The sequence below is a fragment of the Phyllopteryx taeniolatus genome, chromosome 10, assembly GCF_024500385.1.
Source record: "Phyllopteryx taeniolatus isolate TA_2022b chromosome 10, UOR_Ptae_1.2, whole genome shotgun sequence".
Taxonomy (NCBI): domain Eukaryota; kingdom Metazoa; phylum Chordata; class Actinopteri; order Syngnathiformes; family Syngnathidae; genus Phyllopteryx; species Phyllopteryx taeniolatus.
Window position 1 is genome coordinate 19,380,505 of NC_084511.1, and position 17,180 is coordinate 19,397,684.

The following is a 17,180-nucleotide window of genomic DNA, read 5'->3' on the forward strand; positions in this document are numbered from 1 at the left end:
TGGTGCCCCTCATATATATCAAATATCTTGATTTATAACGCCGTAATTTAAAATTACGATAACACGGAAGTGACGCAGGCGCCGCTTCCAACTCATCGTTCCCTTCTAAATTAAGCACAATTCTTATTTCCGACATAATCGCTACACTGGTATCGGGCAAAATGTGTCTCAGTGGCAGGGTCATGGGTTCTCCAACAGGGTAATGCCCCAAAACACAGAGCTAAGTATAAAACATTGGACGATTTTGCCATTGTCTTCTGTGAGCCGCAGTCTAAATGCAAATGAACATATGTGGAAGGAACTGCAACATACAGTCAGGAAAAGAAATCCTTCAAATCTTAGGAAGCTTGAGCTGTTTTCCTATAATGAGTGGGCCAAAATACCCGTCGAGGAGTGTAAAATTCTCACTGAGAGTTAGTGAAATTATTATTTTGTGCAACAATATATGAAATTAAGGGTACGACCATGTTTGTCAAGCTTTTTTAAAAACAAAAACAAAAAAAAACTGCTTGACCACAATTCAAAAGCAATACATGATTTTCCATCATACTCAGCAAGTTTATATTTACTCTTACTCTAGTCAGTTAAAATTTATTTCAGTGAACATTGAAGATTTTTATTTCTTCAACGAAGTGTACCAACAATTTTGTGCACATATAAAGACCTTTTCCAAAAAATTTTAATATCATGGAAAAATTTATTTATTCCCATAATTCCATTGAAAAAGTTAAACTTTCATAGATTATACATTCAGGGCCCATAATTTAAACAAGTTCAAGTATTAATTTGTTTATTTTGACATCATTTGAGCTTCCAGCTCATAAAACCCACAAAATCAGGAATTCAAATTTTTTAAATATTTTTCTTCTTTTCCTTTCGGCTTGTCCTGTTAGGGGTCGCCACAGTGCGTCATCCTTTTCCATGGGGTCGCCACAGTGCGTCATCCTTTTCCATGTGAGCCTATCTCCTGCATCCTCCTCTCTAACACCAACTACCCTCATGTCTTCCCTCACTACAACCATCAAACTTCTCTTTGGTCTTCCTCTAGCTCTCTTGCCTGGCAGCTCCATCCTCATCACCCTTCTACCAATATACTCACTCTCTCTCCTCTGTACGTTTCCAAACCAGGGAAGTCTGCTCTCTCTAACTTTGACTCCGAAACATCTAACCTTGGCTGTCCCTCTGATGAGCCCATTGGTAATTTTATTTAACCCTGTCACTCCTAGAGCGAACCTCAACATCTTCATTTCCGTCACCTCCAGCTCTGCTTCCTGTCGTTTCATCAGTGCCACTGTCTCTAATCTGTACATCATGGCTGGCCTCACCAGTGTCTTATAAACATTGCAATTCAAAAAAAATAATAATACTGTGAGCAAATCAGCCCAAATTTTGCAGGCCATAAATGTTTTAAACTGAATGTCACACACTAATCATCTACTAAACTCAAAGCACCTGCGCAGGTTTCCCCAGGTGTCATTAAATTGATTCAGTTTGGTTCAATTGTCTCAGTTCGGTTCAAAATGGGGAAGACTGCAGACTTGACAACTGACCAGAAGATCATCATTGATACACTCCATAGGATGGGTAAGCCACAAAAGTTCATACCTAAGAAGGCTGGCTGTTCACAGAGTGCTGTGTGTAAGCATATCAATGGAAAGTATAATGGAAGGACAAAATGTGGCAGGAAAAGATGCACCAGCACAAGAGATGACCGTGGGCTTCAGCGGATTATCGAACAGAAGTTTCAAGAATCGAGCAGAGATCCATAAATAGTGGAATGAGGCGTGAGTCACAGTTTCAAAAACCACCACATTCAGACGCATCCGGGAGATAGGCTACAACTGTCAGGTTCCTCAGGTCAAGCCACTTTTGAGCCAACGTAGAAAGTGTCTCAACTGGGCCAAGAAGAAGAAGGGCTTGACTGTTGGCCAGTGGTCCAAGGTCCTCTTTTCCAATGAAAGTAAAGTCTGCCTTTCATTCGGGAATCAAGGTACAAGGGTTCGGAGGTAGATGGGTGAAGAACAGAACCCAAGCTGCTTGAGGTCCAATGTGAAATATCCACAATCAGTCATGACTTGGGGAGCAATGTGCAGTGCAGGTGTTGGTAAACTCTGCTTTCTTAAATCCAAGGTCACCGCAACAGTGTTTTCGAGGACTTCATGATTCCGCTTCACGTTTTGCGGCTTCAGTGCTTCGCGGGTCTTTCCAAAATATTCATTAAAAAAAATTCATGAAAAAATTAAAATTAAAAAAATACAGCCATATCGGCAGCCATATTGCGGAAAGACGCGTTGTTTCATGTTGATGTGCGAGAGAGAAGGTTTCTCTGCATCCCAAACAAAGAGATGAGTTGACTCAGAGGCTTTATACATGCCTGTACTGTACTATACATGCCACGGGCACTCATACAAGGCGCGCGACATCGACCAATGAGAGCACGAGTGAATTTATCCCGTGAGCGGATTGGCTGCGCATCATCGCAGCCTCACCCAGCATCTTCCCTTGTTGTGTCTCGCCAGTCTCGTCCACGCTGTTGACTGTCTCGCATACTGTATCTTAGTGTTGTGTTCGTGATAACTTTTTTCGTTTAAGCGATAAGCTTTTTTGATTAGTTAAGCCTTTACAATGCCGCCTAAGCGCTGTGCCCCTCCGAAAGCTTCCTCCGAGGCGCCCAAGAGGAAGAAGAAGATTATGACCATCAGTAAATCCTACTTTGTGGTTTTTCACCTTTCACGGGGGGTTCTGGTCCCCATTAACAGCGAAAAACAAGGGATCACTGTACTGAGAATTTGTACGGAGATGCAGATTTCATCTTCCAGCAGGACCTGGCCCCTGCCCATACCGCTAGAAGCACCAAAACCTGGTTTGATGCCCATGCCATCACAGCGCTTGACTGACCAGCCAACTCGCCGGATCTAAACACTATTGAGAATCTATAGGGTATTATCAAGAGGAAAATGAGGGGCACCAGACCCAAAAACAATGAAGAACTGACAACAAGCATCAAGGAAAGCTGGGCTTCCATAACTCCCAGGTAATGCCACAGGCTGATTGCCTCAATGCCATGGCGCATTGAGCCACTGATTAAAGCAAAGGGATTCACAACCAAGTATTGAAGATTAACATATCGATTTGAAAGTACCATGTTTGATTGATTTAATGTTACCCTAATTTCTCTCTTTTTTTTTCTACAAAAACTGTAAACAAATAAATAATTGTTTAAAATGTGGGCCCTGAATCTATTATTTATGAAAGTTTAACTTTTTTAATGGAATTATGGAAATAAAACATTTTCATGATATTATAATTTTTTTTGGAGAGGGTCTGTATATTACATTGATGACAATATTAAGAAGTAGGTAAGTAAATCACAGAAAAGAACACCACAGATTGAGTCTGGAATATGATAAATATTGCTTTAGTTGACATCTGTTCGGTGCTACCACAGTCATCCCCTTTAGCACTGCCATGAAACATGACAGGTGCCAAATCAAACTGTGTTATTAATGAAAACATCACATGTGCAAATGTGTGTAGCAATATGGCAGTGAATCTCTATTCTACAGTGCCTTGCAAAATGATTCACCCCCTTGGATTTTTACCCATTTTGTAAACAATTTCTCTATCTGAACTTGATAGATATGCACAAAATAGTTTAAGTTTTGGAGTGACTAGAGAAAATAGTTCTCCGTCACTTACAGACTGGTACAGGATTTTCTCAAGAATATAATTATATTTAGCACCAACAATCTTTCCCTCGACTTAGACCAATTTCCAAGTGACTCCTGTTTAAAAGCATCCCCACAGCATGATGCTGCCACCACCATTAAGACCAGTGCACCTTGCGCCATACATTTTGGGTGTCTCCTACATGCCTTTTTGAAAACTCAAAATGTTTCCTCTTATTTTTAGCTGAAAGCATCAGCTTTCTTCTGGCCACTCTTCAATAAAGCCCACCTCTTTGGAGTGCATGGCTTCTTGTGATCCTATGGACAGATACTCTAGCCTCTGCTGTGGAACTCTGTAGATCCTCCAGAGTTAACTTGGATCTCTGTGCTGCTTCTCTGATTAATGGCCTCTGTGAGCTTTGGTGGGTAGGCCTCTCTTGATAGGTTTGTTGTGGTGTCATATTTCCATTTGCTTAAGATGGATTTGATGGTGCTCCTGGGGATACCCAAATATATATATATATATATATATATATATATATATTTTTTTTTTTCTAACCCAACCTTGTCTTGTACTTCTCAACAACTTTGTCCCTGACTTGTTTGGAGAGTTCCTTGGTCTTCATGGCTGTGTTTGGTTAGGGGTACCTCTTGCTTTGGTGTTGCAGCATCTGGGGCCGTTCAGAAAAGTTGTGAATATACTTTAGGGGCTTCATAACAAAGGGGGTGAATGCATACATTCCAATGAAAAAGTATTGGCCCTCTTCTCAAATTCTTATATTTCTGCATCGTTTTAACGACTCATCCAGCAGGTCACAAAGTAATGCAGGACAACATCTAAAAGAACTGCAGACCTTCCTTGCCTCAGTTAAGGTCAGTGTTCATGACTCAACAATAAGGAAGAGACTTGGCAAAAATAGCAACAGAGTTCCAAGTCAAAAACCGCTGCTGACCAAAAAAAGACCAAAAAGAAAAAAAACACATCTCAATGATTCCAGGATACAAGCGGCCAAAATGTTTCCTCCGCAGGGTGTCCGGGCTCTCCCTTAGAGATAGGGTGAGAAGCTTGGTCATCCAGGAGGATCTCAGAGTAGAGCCGCTGCTCCTCCACATCGAGAGGAGCCAGATGAGGTGGCTGGGGCATCTGATTCGGATGCCTCCCGGACGCCTCCCTGGTGAGGTGTTCCGGGCACGTCCCATCGGGAGGAGACCCCGGGGACGACCCAGGACACGCTGGAGAGACTACGTTCTTCGGCTGGCGTGGGAACGCCTCGGGATCCCCCCCGGAAGAGCTGGATGAAGTGGCTGGGGAGAGGGAAGTCTGGGCGTCCCTGCTAAAGCTACTGCCCACGCGACCCGACCTCGGATAAGCGGTAGAAAATGGATGGATGGATAGATGAATGATTCCCAAGACTTTTGGGAGAATATTCTATGGACTGACGAGGTGAAAGTTTAAATTTTTGGAAAGTGTGTGTCTTGTTGCATCTGGCATAATGTAACACAGCACTCAGAAAAATAAAATCATACCAAAAGTCAAACATGGTGGTGGTAGTGCGATGTTAAAAAAAACAAGGAGTTCGATATTTTCTCCACACACTGTACTGAGGAGCACAAAAGCCCCGACCGAAAACGATATAGTACACATCCATGTAAAGATCTTATTATATCATCAAAATTGATCTTTGACTAGGAAAGCAGTAGTTTAAATGGTCACCTTCACAGCATATTCCATGGCAGAGACTCTGTGTACACAGCGTTTACAAATGGAGTACGAGCCGACTCCTATGTCCTCCTGCAGCTCATATAGATCCAAGAACTTGGACCCCCCATGCATCTGAAAGGAAGAAAAAAACACAAGTGATTACATTTCGTTGGATGGTATATACTTATTTAAATTTGCTTAAAGGGAAAATATTATGGAAAATGAGCTTTGCAATGTCTTACACACATGGACAAAATCGTTGGTACTCCTCTGTTAATGAAAGACAAACCCACAGCGTTCACAAAACTTGAATCTGACAAAAGAAATAATAATAAAGAAGCATTTAATGAAAATTAACCAATGAAATTCAGACATTGGTTATGAATTGTGGTTTAACGGAATTATTTTTAGAAACAAACTCATGAAACAGGCCAGGACAAAAATTGTGGTGCCCCTAGAAAAGATTTAAAATAATTTGACCACAGGGACATGTTCAAACAAGGTGTGTCCTCTAATTAGAATCACAGGTGTCTTCAGACTTGAAATCAGTCAGTTGGCCTATTTAAAGTGTCACAAGTAATGATGTCACAAGCTTGATGTTCCTGTGACTGAAGTTGCACATTCAGAAATTTAGCCAACCTCCCTGGATGTGGCCACAGGAGGAAAACTGATGACAAATTGAAGAGACAGATAATATGAATGGTAACAAACTCCAAAGCAATTAAAGGTGAACTCTAAGGTCAAGGAACATCAGTGTTAGATGGCACCATCTGTCAGTGGCTCAAACGACGATGACCAAGGAGGACACCACTGTTGAAAATAAATAATACAAAAGCGAGACGGGAATTTTCCAAACTGCATGTCTACAAGTCACAAAGCTTCTGAGAGAATATCCTATGGACAGATGAGACAAAACTGGAACTTTTTGGCAAGGCACATGTTCACAGACGCAAAAATGAAGCATAAGAAAAGAACACTGTACCTATTGTGAAACATGGTGGAGGCTCTGTTCTGTTCTGTGTCTTGAATCTGTGCAGGGTACAATGAAATCTCAAGACTATGAAGGTATTCTAGAGAGAAATGTGCTGCCCAGTGTAGGAAAGCTTGGTCTCAGTCACAGGTCAGCGGTTTTGAAACAGGATAATAACCCAAACCATACGGCTAAAAACACCCAAGAATGACTAAAAGCAAAACGTTGGACAAAGAGGCCTTCTATGAGACCCTGATCTAAATCCTACTGAACATCAGTGTAAGGAGCTGAAACATGCCGTCTGGAGAAAGCACCCTTCAAACCTGAGACAACTGGAGCAGTTGCCTCATGAAGAGTGGGCCATAGTACCTGCTGAGAGTTGCAGTAGTCTCATTGAAAGTCAGAAAAATCATTTGATTGAAGTGATTGTCTCAAAATGCGGTGCAACAAAATAAGGGTACCATCATTGTCCAGGCCTGTTTCATGAGCTACTGAACCACAATTCAAAAGCAAGATTTTCATTGGTTAATTTTAATTAGTTTATTTATTATTACTTTTGTCAGGATCAAGGTATTTCTGTGACCACTGTGGGTTTTTCGTTTTTTAAAAGAGGGATATTTTTTCCAGATGTGTATGTGATGCCTCTTGTTCTCAAACCTTAGGACCCTTTCAAACATGTAGAAGTGGGGTTGAGCATCCACACAAGGGAGAGAATGAGCAAGTTTACCTGAACTATCGGGAGTATACTGAGGAGAGGGGAACTCTTGTTTTCATCCATCGGCGTTGGAGCAACAAAACTGAAGCCTTTGAAGAGCTGGTGGGCGTTCGCACTAGGAGGGATACCTGGGGAGTCTAAACAAACAAAGATGCTGCATAATACAAGACTACGAATATACAAACAGTACACCCAATAAATTATGTACTGACAGGTATGAACATGCAGCCAGATGGTTTTCGAGATAAGTTTACAGTAAGTCTGAGTGTATGTGTATATTTACCTTTAGGCGTCTTTGCAGTAAATTCTGGGTCAAAACAGAACGTGTCGTCTGGTTTACCTGCTGCAGGCTTGAATGGGGGCTGTAGTTCTCTCCTGTACAATTTCTGAGGAGGGCCACATTTTACCATTATAGATATTAGGGATCAAACCCTCCCAACAAGCTTTTTGTAATGTGTGACCATTCGTGTGTCAGAAAAGTTCCACGACTGGTGTTGCAAAAGCTGTATTTCAAATCCAAACTACCAAGTTTTCCCCTTTGAAGTATTCCCCCTGGAGTCTACCGCAATTTCCTAGTCTTCTCTCCCACGGCTTGATGCGATCCTGGAATGACTCTTACTGGATCCTTCTCACCTCCGTCGTCAAGGCCATCATCTTCACAACGGGTCCCACTTTTGCAAAGACGGGGGAAAAAATAAATAAATAATTACAAAAAAAAATAAAATCACACGGGGTCAAGTCAGTTAAGTTGGGAGGTTGCTCCTGCTTGGCGATGTTCTTCTCGGCCAGGAATTGGCAGTGTCAGATGCTCAGGATATTGTGTGCAGGCATGTTGTCATGTTGAAGCAGCCACAAGTTGTTCTGCCACTACTCTCTCTTTTTCTCAACCACTAAACAAACAAATCCATACGATCTCTTTGTAGATGTGCTTGTTCATCATCTGGCCCACACCGAAGGGGAGAACTCGTAGTCGGGGTTTAAAACATGAATGTCGTGACACCAGTCCTGGAACCTTTATGACACACCTCATCTGTGAAAGAAAGGCCAAGACCCCTTTTGACTGTAGCCCCTCCCATTCCTCTACAATGGTGTCCAGCCAATAGTGGCCTGCTGGCTGGTAAACACTCACGCAGCGCTATTAGTGCACACACAGCCAGAACTGGCCATATGCCCAGATGCACACATAGATGATTGGCACAGCCAAAATTAATGGCCAAGCTGAACATTTGTGAGGTGTGAATCTACAACAGAAGCTGGAGAGTTACGTGTGTTTGTGAGGGAGGGGGATCAGAAATGAAATGAGAAATGATTGTGTGCGTGTGTGTGTGTGTGTGTGCGTGCGTGCCCACATTCCAGTCAATGGTGGAGAAGAAAGCATGACGTTTGATCTCCTCCACGCCGTCAGGTCCGGCACCTTGAGAAAGAGATCATATCACTTCCGTAAACTTGGCACGATCAATTTGCACTTCTTTAACAAGGCTCAACGCTTTCACGTGTTGCTCTTTCTGTGGTATTCTGCATGTGATTGAAGGAAACGCCAAACAGTTAACAAGCTCATGTTTGAAAAGAAGCAGACATTCTCCTTGAAGACATAGAATAGTTGTATAGTTTCATGTTGAGTCAGCATTTAATTGCAATACTACTTACCTAGTCTGTTCGTGGGGTTACGTTTAAACAGCATCCTCAGCAAACTCTGGGCTTCCAAACTAAGGAACTGAGGCATTCCTAACTTCGCTCTGAATGGGAAAAAAAAGAAAAATATAAATGTGTACCATAGTGCCACTGTCCAAGGGGGGGAGATAAAATAAAAAAAAAATTTCACTTTTTTTGTCACAAAATTTCCTTCACTGGATTAGTAAACAGGTATTGAAGCAAAAGCAATCTGAAAAACTGTATTACAATATATTACAGTATCATTCTCTCTCTCTCTCTCTCTCTCTCTCTCTCTCTCTCTCTCTCTCTCTCTCTCTCTCTCTCTCTCTCTCTCTCTCTCTCTCTCTCTCTCTCTCTCTCTCTCTCTCTCTCTATATATATATATATATATATATATATATTTTTTATATAATATAACATTATGAAGAGGCAAAGTAATTTAAGGGGTGATGGCTGTTGAATACTCTGGGCGTAATTTACCAAAATCCCAAATACAAGGCACTAAATTAAGTGGTCATAGTCTAACAGATTGCGCCTACTGTTGGTGTGCATGTTGCGCAGCATCTACTAAGACTTCAATCTTTTACTGGGTTATCAAATATCTGGTGCTAAACTGCGTGTCCACTTCAATGGACTGTGCGCTCTGTTGGCAACAAGTATAGAAGTGGTGGAGACTGCTGTATTTAAAATAGGGTTTTGCACTTTAGGTAGCACTGATGGTGTTCACCATGGAAAATTTGGGAGAGCTCCACCAGTGCAAAATGAAGTTTGAAGTGTGCATAAAAGCCATGAGTTGTTTGATTTACAGTGGGTACGGAAAGTATTCAGACCCCCTTAAATTGTTCACTATTTATTATAGTGCAGCCATTTGTTAAAATCATTTAAGTTCATTCCCCCCCCCCCCCATTAATGTACACACAGCAACCCATATTGACAGAAAAAAAAGGAATTGTTGACATTTTTGCAGCTTGATTAAAAAAAAAAAACGGAAATATCACACAGCCATAAGTATTCAGACCCTTTGCTCAGTATTTGGTAGAAGCACCCTTTTGAGCTAAAACAGCCATGAGTCTTTTTGGGAATGATGCAACAAGTTTTTAACACCTGGATTTGGGGATCCTCTGCTATTCCTCCTTGCAGATCCTTTCCAGTTCTGTCAGGTTGGATGGTGAAAGTTGGTGGACAGCCATTTTTAGCTCTCTCCAGAGATGCTCAATTGGTTTTAAGTCAGGGCTCTGCCTGGGTCATTCAAGAACAGTCACGGAGTTGTTCTGAAGCCACTCCTTCGTTATTTTAGCTGTGTGCTTAGGGCCATTGTCTTGTTGGAAGGTGAACCTTCGGCCCAGTCTGAGCTCCTGAGCCCTGTGGAGAAGGTTTTCGTCCAAAGTAGTGTTAACTGTTAACTTTACATGTCCAGGTTATTGGACAGGTGATGAGCAGTGCCTGGTTTTCTCCACACATACCGCTTAGAATTAAGGCCAAAAAGTTCAATCTAGGTCTCATCAGACCAGAGAATCTTATTTCTCACCATCTTGGAGTCTTTCTTGTGTTTTTTTTTTAGCAAACTCCATGCGGGCTTTCATGTTTCTTGCACTGAGAAGCTTACGACAGGCCACTCTGTCATAACGCCCCGACTGGTGGAGGGATGCAGTGATGGTTGACTTTCTACAACTTTCTCCCATCTCCCGACTGAATCTCTGGAGCTCAGCCATAGTGATCTTTGGGTTCTTCTTTACCTCTGTCACCAAGGGTCTTCTCCCCCGATTGTTCAGTTTGGCCGGACGGCCAGCTCCAAGAAGGGTTCTGGTCGTCCCAAAGGTCTTCCATTTAAGGATTATGGAGGCCACTTTTCTCTTAGGGACCTTAAGTGCAGCAAAAAAAAATTGTAACTTTGGCCAGATCTGTACCTTGCCACAATTCTGTCTCTGAGCTATTCAGGCAGTTCCTTTGACCTCATGGTTCTCATTTGCTCTGACATGCACTGAGAGCTGTAAGGTCTTATATAGATAGGTGTGTGGCTTTCCTAATCAAGTCCAATCAGTATAATCAAACACAGCTGGACTCCAATGAAGGTGTAGAACCATCTCAAGGATGATCAGAAGAAATGGACACCACCCGAGTGTATATTAATGAGGGGAAAAAAAACAAATGATTTTAGCAAATGGAATCAATAAAACCAAGAGTGAAAAATTTAAGGGGGTCTGAATACTTTCCGTACACACTGTAACTAACTACTGTAAGTGCATGTGAATTGGATGCATTTGCCCTTCCTGTGTAACATTTAAAAATTTGGACAGCACACCCAGAAAACATCTCTGGTAGAGGCTAGCACCATATGTCAGTGTGCTGAATGACCCAGACACAAAAAAATGCAGCGTTGAAAGGAGTTTGGTCTAAAGTGATATTGCATGACTCCCTTGTGACTGGCTCCAATTGAGCCCTTAGATCATTCCATTCAAAGCAGGAAAATTACACTGCTGAATAGGCAATGTCACGATAATTATTGTTCCTGGTATTTCAACAATATTTAAAGAAGTGGAAAAAGTTCTCCACAGCCGCCTCTCATTTTGCCTGCACTACAATGACACTGATATGAGTTCCGGTGTGCACCTGTCTTTCAAAAGCGGTACTTAAAGACGCAAAGTTGTTTGATAAATCAAATTACGCATGCTAAATTACTGGAACCTCGCCTTCATGAATATAATCCATTCTAAGGTAATGTTTCCCATTGAAATGAATGAAAATGTAATTTGTCCGTTCCAGCCTCAGAACAAAGATATATTTACCTTATTTTGATCAGTGTGGTTAAACATAAGTACAGTACAAAATAAAAATAATTGAAAACACCCTTTATCATGAAGAAAAAACTGTGTTTGATAGCAAATCACCACGCAACTTAAAACTTTAAAAAATACATTTACTCCACGTCACCATCGTGTACAGTATATTTGAATCCAAAAGCTAGTGTATTTTTTAGCCTTGCCTCGTGTCCTTTGACGTAGTACTGTAAATATCTGACCACCAATAAAGTTTTTTAGTTTTTTTTTTTTTTTTTTAAACATGGCGTTGTGGGACAGACAACACGTAATGGCTTGATGAGACTACAGGACAAATTTGGTCTTCCACAATTCCACTATGTCAGACTACTGCAATAAAATTTCAATACCACCGCATCCCGTCTTTTACGATCACGGGGCTTTATCCTGTCAACTCAAACGCGACTGGATACACTCGTTACCATGGCGACCACAACAAAAATTTATCGGGGCCGCCTGTATTATTAGAACAAAATGGGGAAAAACGTGTGGTGGTGGTCACCGGTGCTCAGGAGAGGACGTTCGTTTAAGGCTTGCTGTCAGGTATGCTCCTGGACTTTTAATACGATACGACTCACAAGCAGGCAACAAAACGTTATGTAACCTAGCAAGCTAGTGCTAGCACTAACGGCTGTACGTAAACATGCCGGCGTTCTGTGGAATCATGCTCTAAAGTTTCGTTGTGTGTGAAGTAATGTAATTACAATAAAGTAATTTAATTACAGTAAGTTAGCACCCGTTATTTCTGTCATGTTGTAATGTTGGTTTGACCTGACTGATTAGAATGCATGACCTGACTAGAGCAGTGATTTCCAACCTTTATGGAGCCAAGGCACATATTTTGCAATTGAAATATCTTACGGCACACCAACAAAAAAAAAATGGCACAAAAAATGGATACATTAATTGTTAATTAATTAATTACTTCCTGCCATCTAATAGAAGACCATTAATTTGTTCTGTCTGTCACTATGCCTCACTGGCATAAATAAATTGACAAAGATACATTATTTCTTGTAAATAAAAGCAGTTAAGTAAAATTTGATAATTTCTCACGGCACACCCGAAGAGCGCTCACGGCACACTGGTTGGGAATCACTGGACTAGAGAATACTTTTGAAGATACTCAGTATACAGTACACAAGTAAATACAGTCAATGAACAAGTCATTTAAATAGACACATTGTTTCATCCTTTTTAAACTCGCTGATCGGCCCCAAAATTCCTGATCATGTAAAACCAACTTCCAAACATTTTTTGTTTTCAGAGCAGTATAACAGGACAAGCCAAAAGGAAAAGAAGAAGATGGCTGCTAGTTACTGTACTTTGATTTAAAAAAATATATATATGTTAAAAAAATAAAAATAGATTCTTCCTCTGCCTTCAAAGATGTCCTTTGTGTGCTTGCTGAAGTGCATCTGTAATATCAAAGTTGAGGCAAAGCTGACTTTCCTCCCATGAGCAATAAGGAGTCTGGCGTTCTCTCTAGTATCACTACATTACTGGATGTGTGTTTGGAAAAAGCGAGCATTTGTGGACGCTCAGACATTCAGGATCAATGCCTGATCACTTGTTTATGACTTAGTATCCAGTGGAAAACGTAACAACACTTGTGGTGGGAACACTAAATACAAATCACTTGTCATCTGTTTTCGAGTGGCATTACTGTGTAACTCACTTGAGAATCATGTTCATGGTCTCATTGCGGTCTTTCCCTTGGAATGGTAATGTCCCTGTTAGCATCTCAAACTGCAAACATATGAGACAGGAGAAGTAATACAATAAATATATAATAACTCAGTGAAAATAACTGTCTGCAAACCGTGTCTTTTTTTTTTTTTTTTTTTTTTAAAGGTAGAAGAGCGATTTTATTGGTTTTCCAGCAGGCACACACTTTCTTGAAGGGAACTTTGTTAGTCATGTTTGTTATAAGAAATTATCTTATGTTGTGTTCTTTTTCACTAATCATGGATATGTTGATGCTATGGCAATAAATTACCTATTTTGGGGCCGTGGGAAGGAACTCATTTTCAAACTCGAAAATGTTTTTGAAACCTTGGTCTAGTTAAAGATGATGAGCTTATGTCTGAGTATTGAGAGAACCCGCATACCATTAGCACACCCAGCGACCACCAGTCAGCACTCTGTGTGTGTCCTCTCCTGTTGACCACCTCAGGGGCCATATACTCCACCGTACCACAGAAAGAATATGCCTTCTTATCAGCATCCACTGACTCTTTGCTCAGGCCAAAGTCTGTACACAATGACATCCGATTATGTCTCATCTGGACAAACAAAAACATGACAGTCCCATCCAGGAGTTGCAGGACAGATAAAAACATACAAGTTGTAAATGTTTCTTTTCATGAACATCAACGATATAGTTTTAGAAGGGGGGAGGGGGGGGGGGGACAAAGCACTGTATTAGATTTTGAACATTTTGATTGAAAACGTTTGAGTACTGCAAAAAAAAATATTTTTAACCAAACACACACAGTTACTTTTTGTATGACATCCTACTAAATTCACAGGGGAATAGGTTATGATATATGACTACACAGTGTAGAAAACATACCTGTTAACTTTACATGTCCAGCTTCGTCAAGTAAGATACTGGGGGGGAAAGGAGCACATTTTTACAATGGAAAGCTTCAGAATATTCTTACTATAACACCATGAAAAGATTTAAAAGCATCAGTTTTATTGAAGTTGACGGTTTTGTGCAAATTTTACACTTGTATTGTGGGGCTTGAGGTTATGAAGCAACAAAAAAATACTAGTGTGTAAAGCTTTATGGACTAAGGGGGTTATGGTTAGTGTTTGGAGTTTGGGTGTGCACGTTCAAAGGTGAAGGCTAGGTCTCATACTTCTCTGGCTTGAGATCTCTGTAAACTATGCCCAAGTTGTGCAGGTGGTCTAGGGCCAGGGCCAGCTCTGCAAGGTAGAATTTCACATCTTCCTCTGTAAACATAACCTGTTAAGAACTGGACAGATTTACTCTCTGAACTCAGATGAGGAAAATTCTGTGGCTTAAAGACATCAGAAACTACCACCAGAGGGAGGAAAGAGGATTATTGTCACACACTGAACATTTCAAGAAGGTAACTCGATACTGTATGCTGTTGATTTGGCATTGCCGGAAGCCATTTCTTTGTTTCTGAGACATGTTTTTAAAAATCTCTGTCTAAAATCTAAAAAGAATAACCGCACATTACATTGAGTTTCCATCGTGAAAACCTTTGAAAGGAATTGATCAGGGCTACAGCCAAACTGAAAAGCAATTAATATACTTGAAAGCACTTGTGTTTCCATGAGGAATTCCATTCGTAATAAGATTAAATGTGAACACAAACAGAAGGGACATGACCTGGCAGAGCCTATACTTGCAAGAAATCATTCAAACACTGATGAATATTAAATGTATGCTGGTTTCGTGTGTCATTTTCTCATTGCTTTTCAAACAGAAAAATGAAAATAGATGGGAGCGCTTAAAGCACAATTAAATGTTGGGCAACAGGACATACGCTTACCTCTTTGGATAAGCGTGTGAATACATCTCCTCCCCTGAGAAAGTCCAGTATTAAATACAGTTTCCCTTCCGTCTGAAAGGCTGCAGAGGCAAGAAAACGGTGTAAAGCACTAGCACACCATTTAACTATTAATTTACACGAGATGCACAGCACACACATGCTCAATAACAAAAACCTCAGTATGACCTTGACTCATATGAATTTAAGTGACATCCCATTCCTAATCCATAGGGTTTAATATCTCTCATCCATGTCTTTATGAACCTTGATTTGTACACTGAGGCACAGTCATGTTGGAACAGGAAGTGGCCATCTCCAAACTGTTTCCACAAAGTTGGAAATGTCCAAAATATTAGCACCTGACCTCCAGTGAAAGGAACTATGAATGCTTCAACATACCAAGAGAATTTGGACGGTCAAACATGTTCCAACATGTCTGTGCGCCAGTGTACAAAGGAAGGTCCACAAAGACATGGATGAGAAACTTTGGTATGGATGAACTTGACTGGCCTGCACAGAATCCTGTCCTCAACCTGAAAGAACACCTTTGGGTTGATTTCAAGTGGACAGTGAGCAAGGTCTTCTCTTCCAACATCAGCGTGACCTCACAAATATGCTCCAGGAAGAATGGTCAAAAATTCACATAAACTCACTCCTAAACCTTGTTGAAAGCTTTCCCACTAGAGTTGAAGCTGTTACAGCTGCAAACGGTAGACCAACATCATATTAAACCATATGGATTTAGAATGGGATAACACTTAAAATCATATGCGAGTCAAGGCAGGTGAGCAAATACTGTGCAATATAGTGTATGATATACTGTACAATAGAATAGAAAAAAACAATTTTAGAGTTCTAAAAGTCATACAATTTGGAAACAGACAACACTTCTTTATATTCATATAGGTATATATTTATATACAGTGGCTTGCAAAACTATGCATACCCTTTGAAGTTATCCACATTTGGTCATGTTACAACCACGAACATGAATGTATTTTATTGTGATTACATTGGATAGATCAACAAAAAGTGGCAAAGTCTTTAAAACTTGGAAACATTCCATGAGAATTAACAGAAAATTAGGGGAATAAAAGAGAATAAACCAGGAATTTACATAATTGAAGGTTGGCTTAATAGGGAGCTTAAATATAGTGGGGGGAAATACATTTTAGGCGGCACGGTGGACGACTGGTTAGCACAGCCACCTCACAGTTCTGAGGACCCGGTTACAAATCCGGCCTTGGCTGTGTGGAGTTTTCATGTTCTTCCCGTGACTGTGTGGCTCTTCTCCAGGTACTCCGGTTTCCTCCCACATCTCAAAAACATGCATGGTAGGTTAATTGAAGACCCTAAATTGCACATAGGTGTAAATTTGAGTGCGAACGGTTGTTTGTCTATACAGCGTCTGAAATAAGCATTTAACACGTCACCATTTTTCTCATTAAATATATTTCTAAAGGTGCTATTGACATGAAAAAAAATCACCAGATGTTGGGAACAACCCAAGTAATCCATACATAAAAAGAAAGTAGAACAAATAAACTCAGAAATTAAGTTGTGTGTACCGTATTTTTCGGACTACAAGTCACAGTTTTTTTCATAGTTTGGCCGTGGGTGCGATTTATATTCTGGAGCGATTTATATGTTAAATTATTAACACATTATTATATAATTTCACGTTATTTTCACACTGACAACCGCAAGAGGGCGCTCTAGGCCTGTGTATTTGTACCTGCAACTGACAAGGAGTCTGACGAAAGCGACGTAGAAGAGGAAGCGGCGCGTCGTCTACCTCCGGAGTTGGCGGAGTTGTTTAGAAGTGACACAGAGGATGAAGATTTCATTGGATTTAGTGATTTGGAGTGACACTGATGGTTTGGTAAACTTGTTAGCATGTTCTTTATGCTATAGTTATCTGAATAACTTAATATGTTACGTTAACATACCAGGCACGTTCTCAGTTTGTTGTTTATGCATCATTTAACGTTAGCTGAATGTGTTACGTTAGCATACCGTACACCTATTCAGCCTGTTAGTCTCTATTCTATTTTTATTTAAATTGCCTTTCAAGAATAAATGTCTGTTCTTGGTGTTTGATTTTATCAAATAAATTTCCACCCAAA

At 40.6% G+C, this 17,180-nt stretch overlaps 1 protein-coding gene across 6 annotated transcripts in view; it reads right to left on the bottom strand.

Moving 5' to 3' along the window:
- The window catches only part of rps6kal (ribosomal protein S6 kinase a, like), a 33,762-nt gene that overhangs the window by 10,430 nt on the left and 6,152 nt on the right, over positions 1–17,180 (bottom strand). For all 6 annotated transcript variants that reach the window (XR_009790580.1, XM_061788366.1, XM_061788361.1 and 3 more), the window contains exons 6-15: positions 15,055–15,134; positions 14,392–14,498; positions 14,100–14,137; positions 13,636–13,778; positions 13,203–13,273; positions 8,703–8,791; positions 8,405–8,469; positions 7,339–7,441; positions 7,068–7,192; positions 5,383–5,502 (exon numbers count right to left, since the gene is read on the bottom strand). Coding sequence is in view for 5 of the 6 variants with exons in the window: in XM_061788366.1 (XP_061644350.1) it covers positions 5,383–5,502; positions 7,068–7,192; positions 7,339–7,441; positions 8,405–8,469; positions 8,703–8,791; positions 13,203–13,273; positions 13,636–13,778; positions 14,100–14,137; positions 14,392–14,498; positions 15,055–15,134 (941 nt within the window). In the remaining variant the exon portion in view is untranslated. The remainder of the gene's footprint in view (positions 1–5,382; positions 5,503–7,067; positions 7,193–7,338; positions 7,442–8,404; positions 8,470–8,702; positions 8,792–13,202; positions 13,274–13,635; positions 13,779–14,099; positions 14,138–14,391; positions 14,499–15,054; positions 15,135–17,180) is intronic.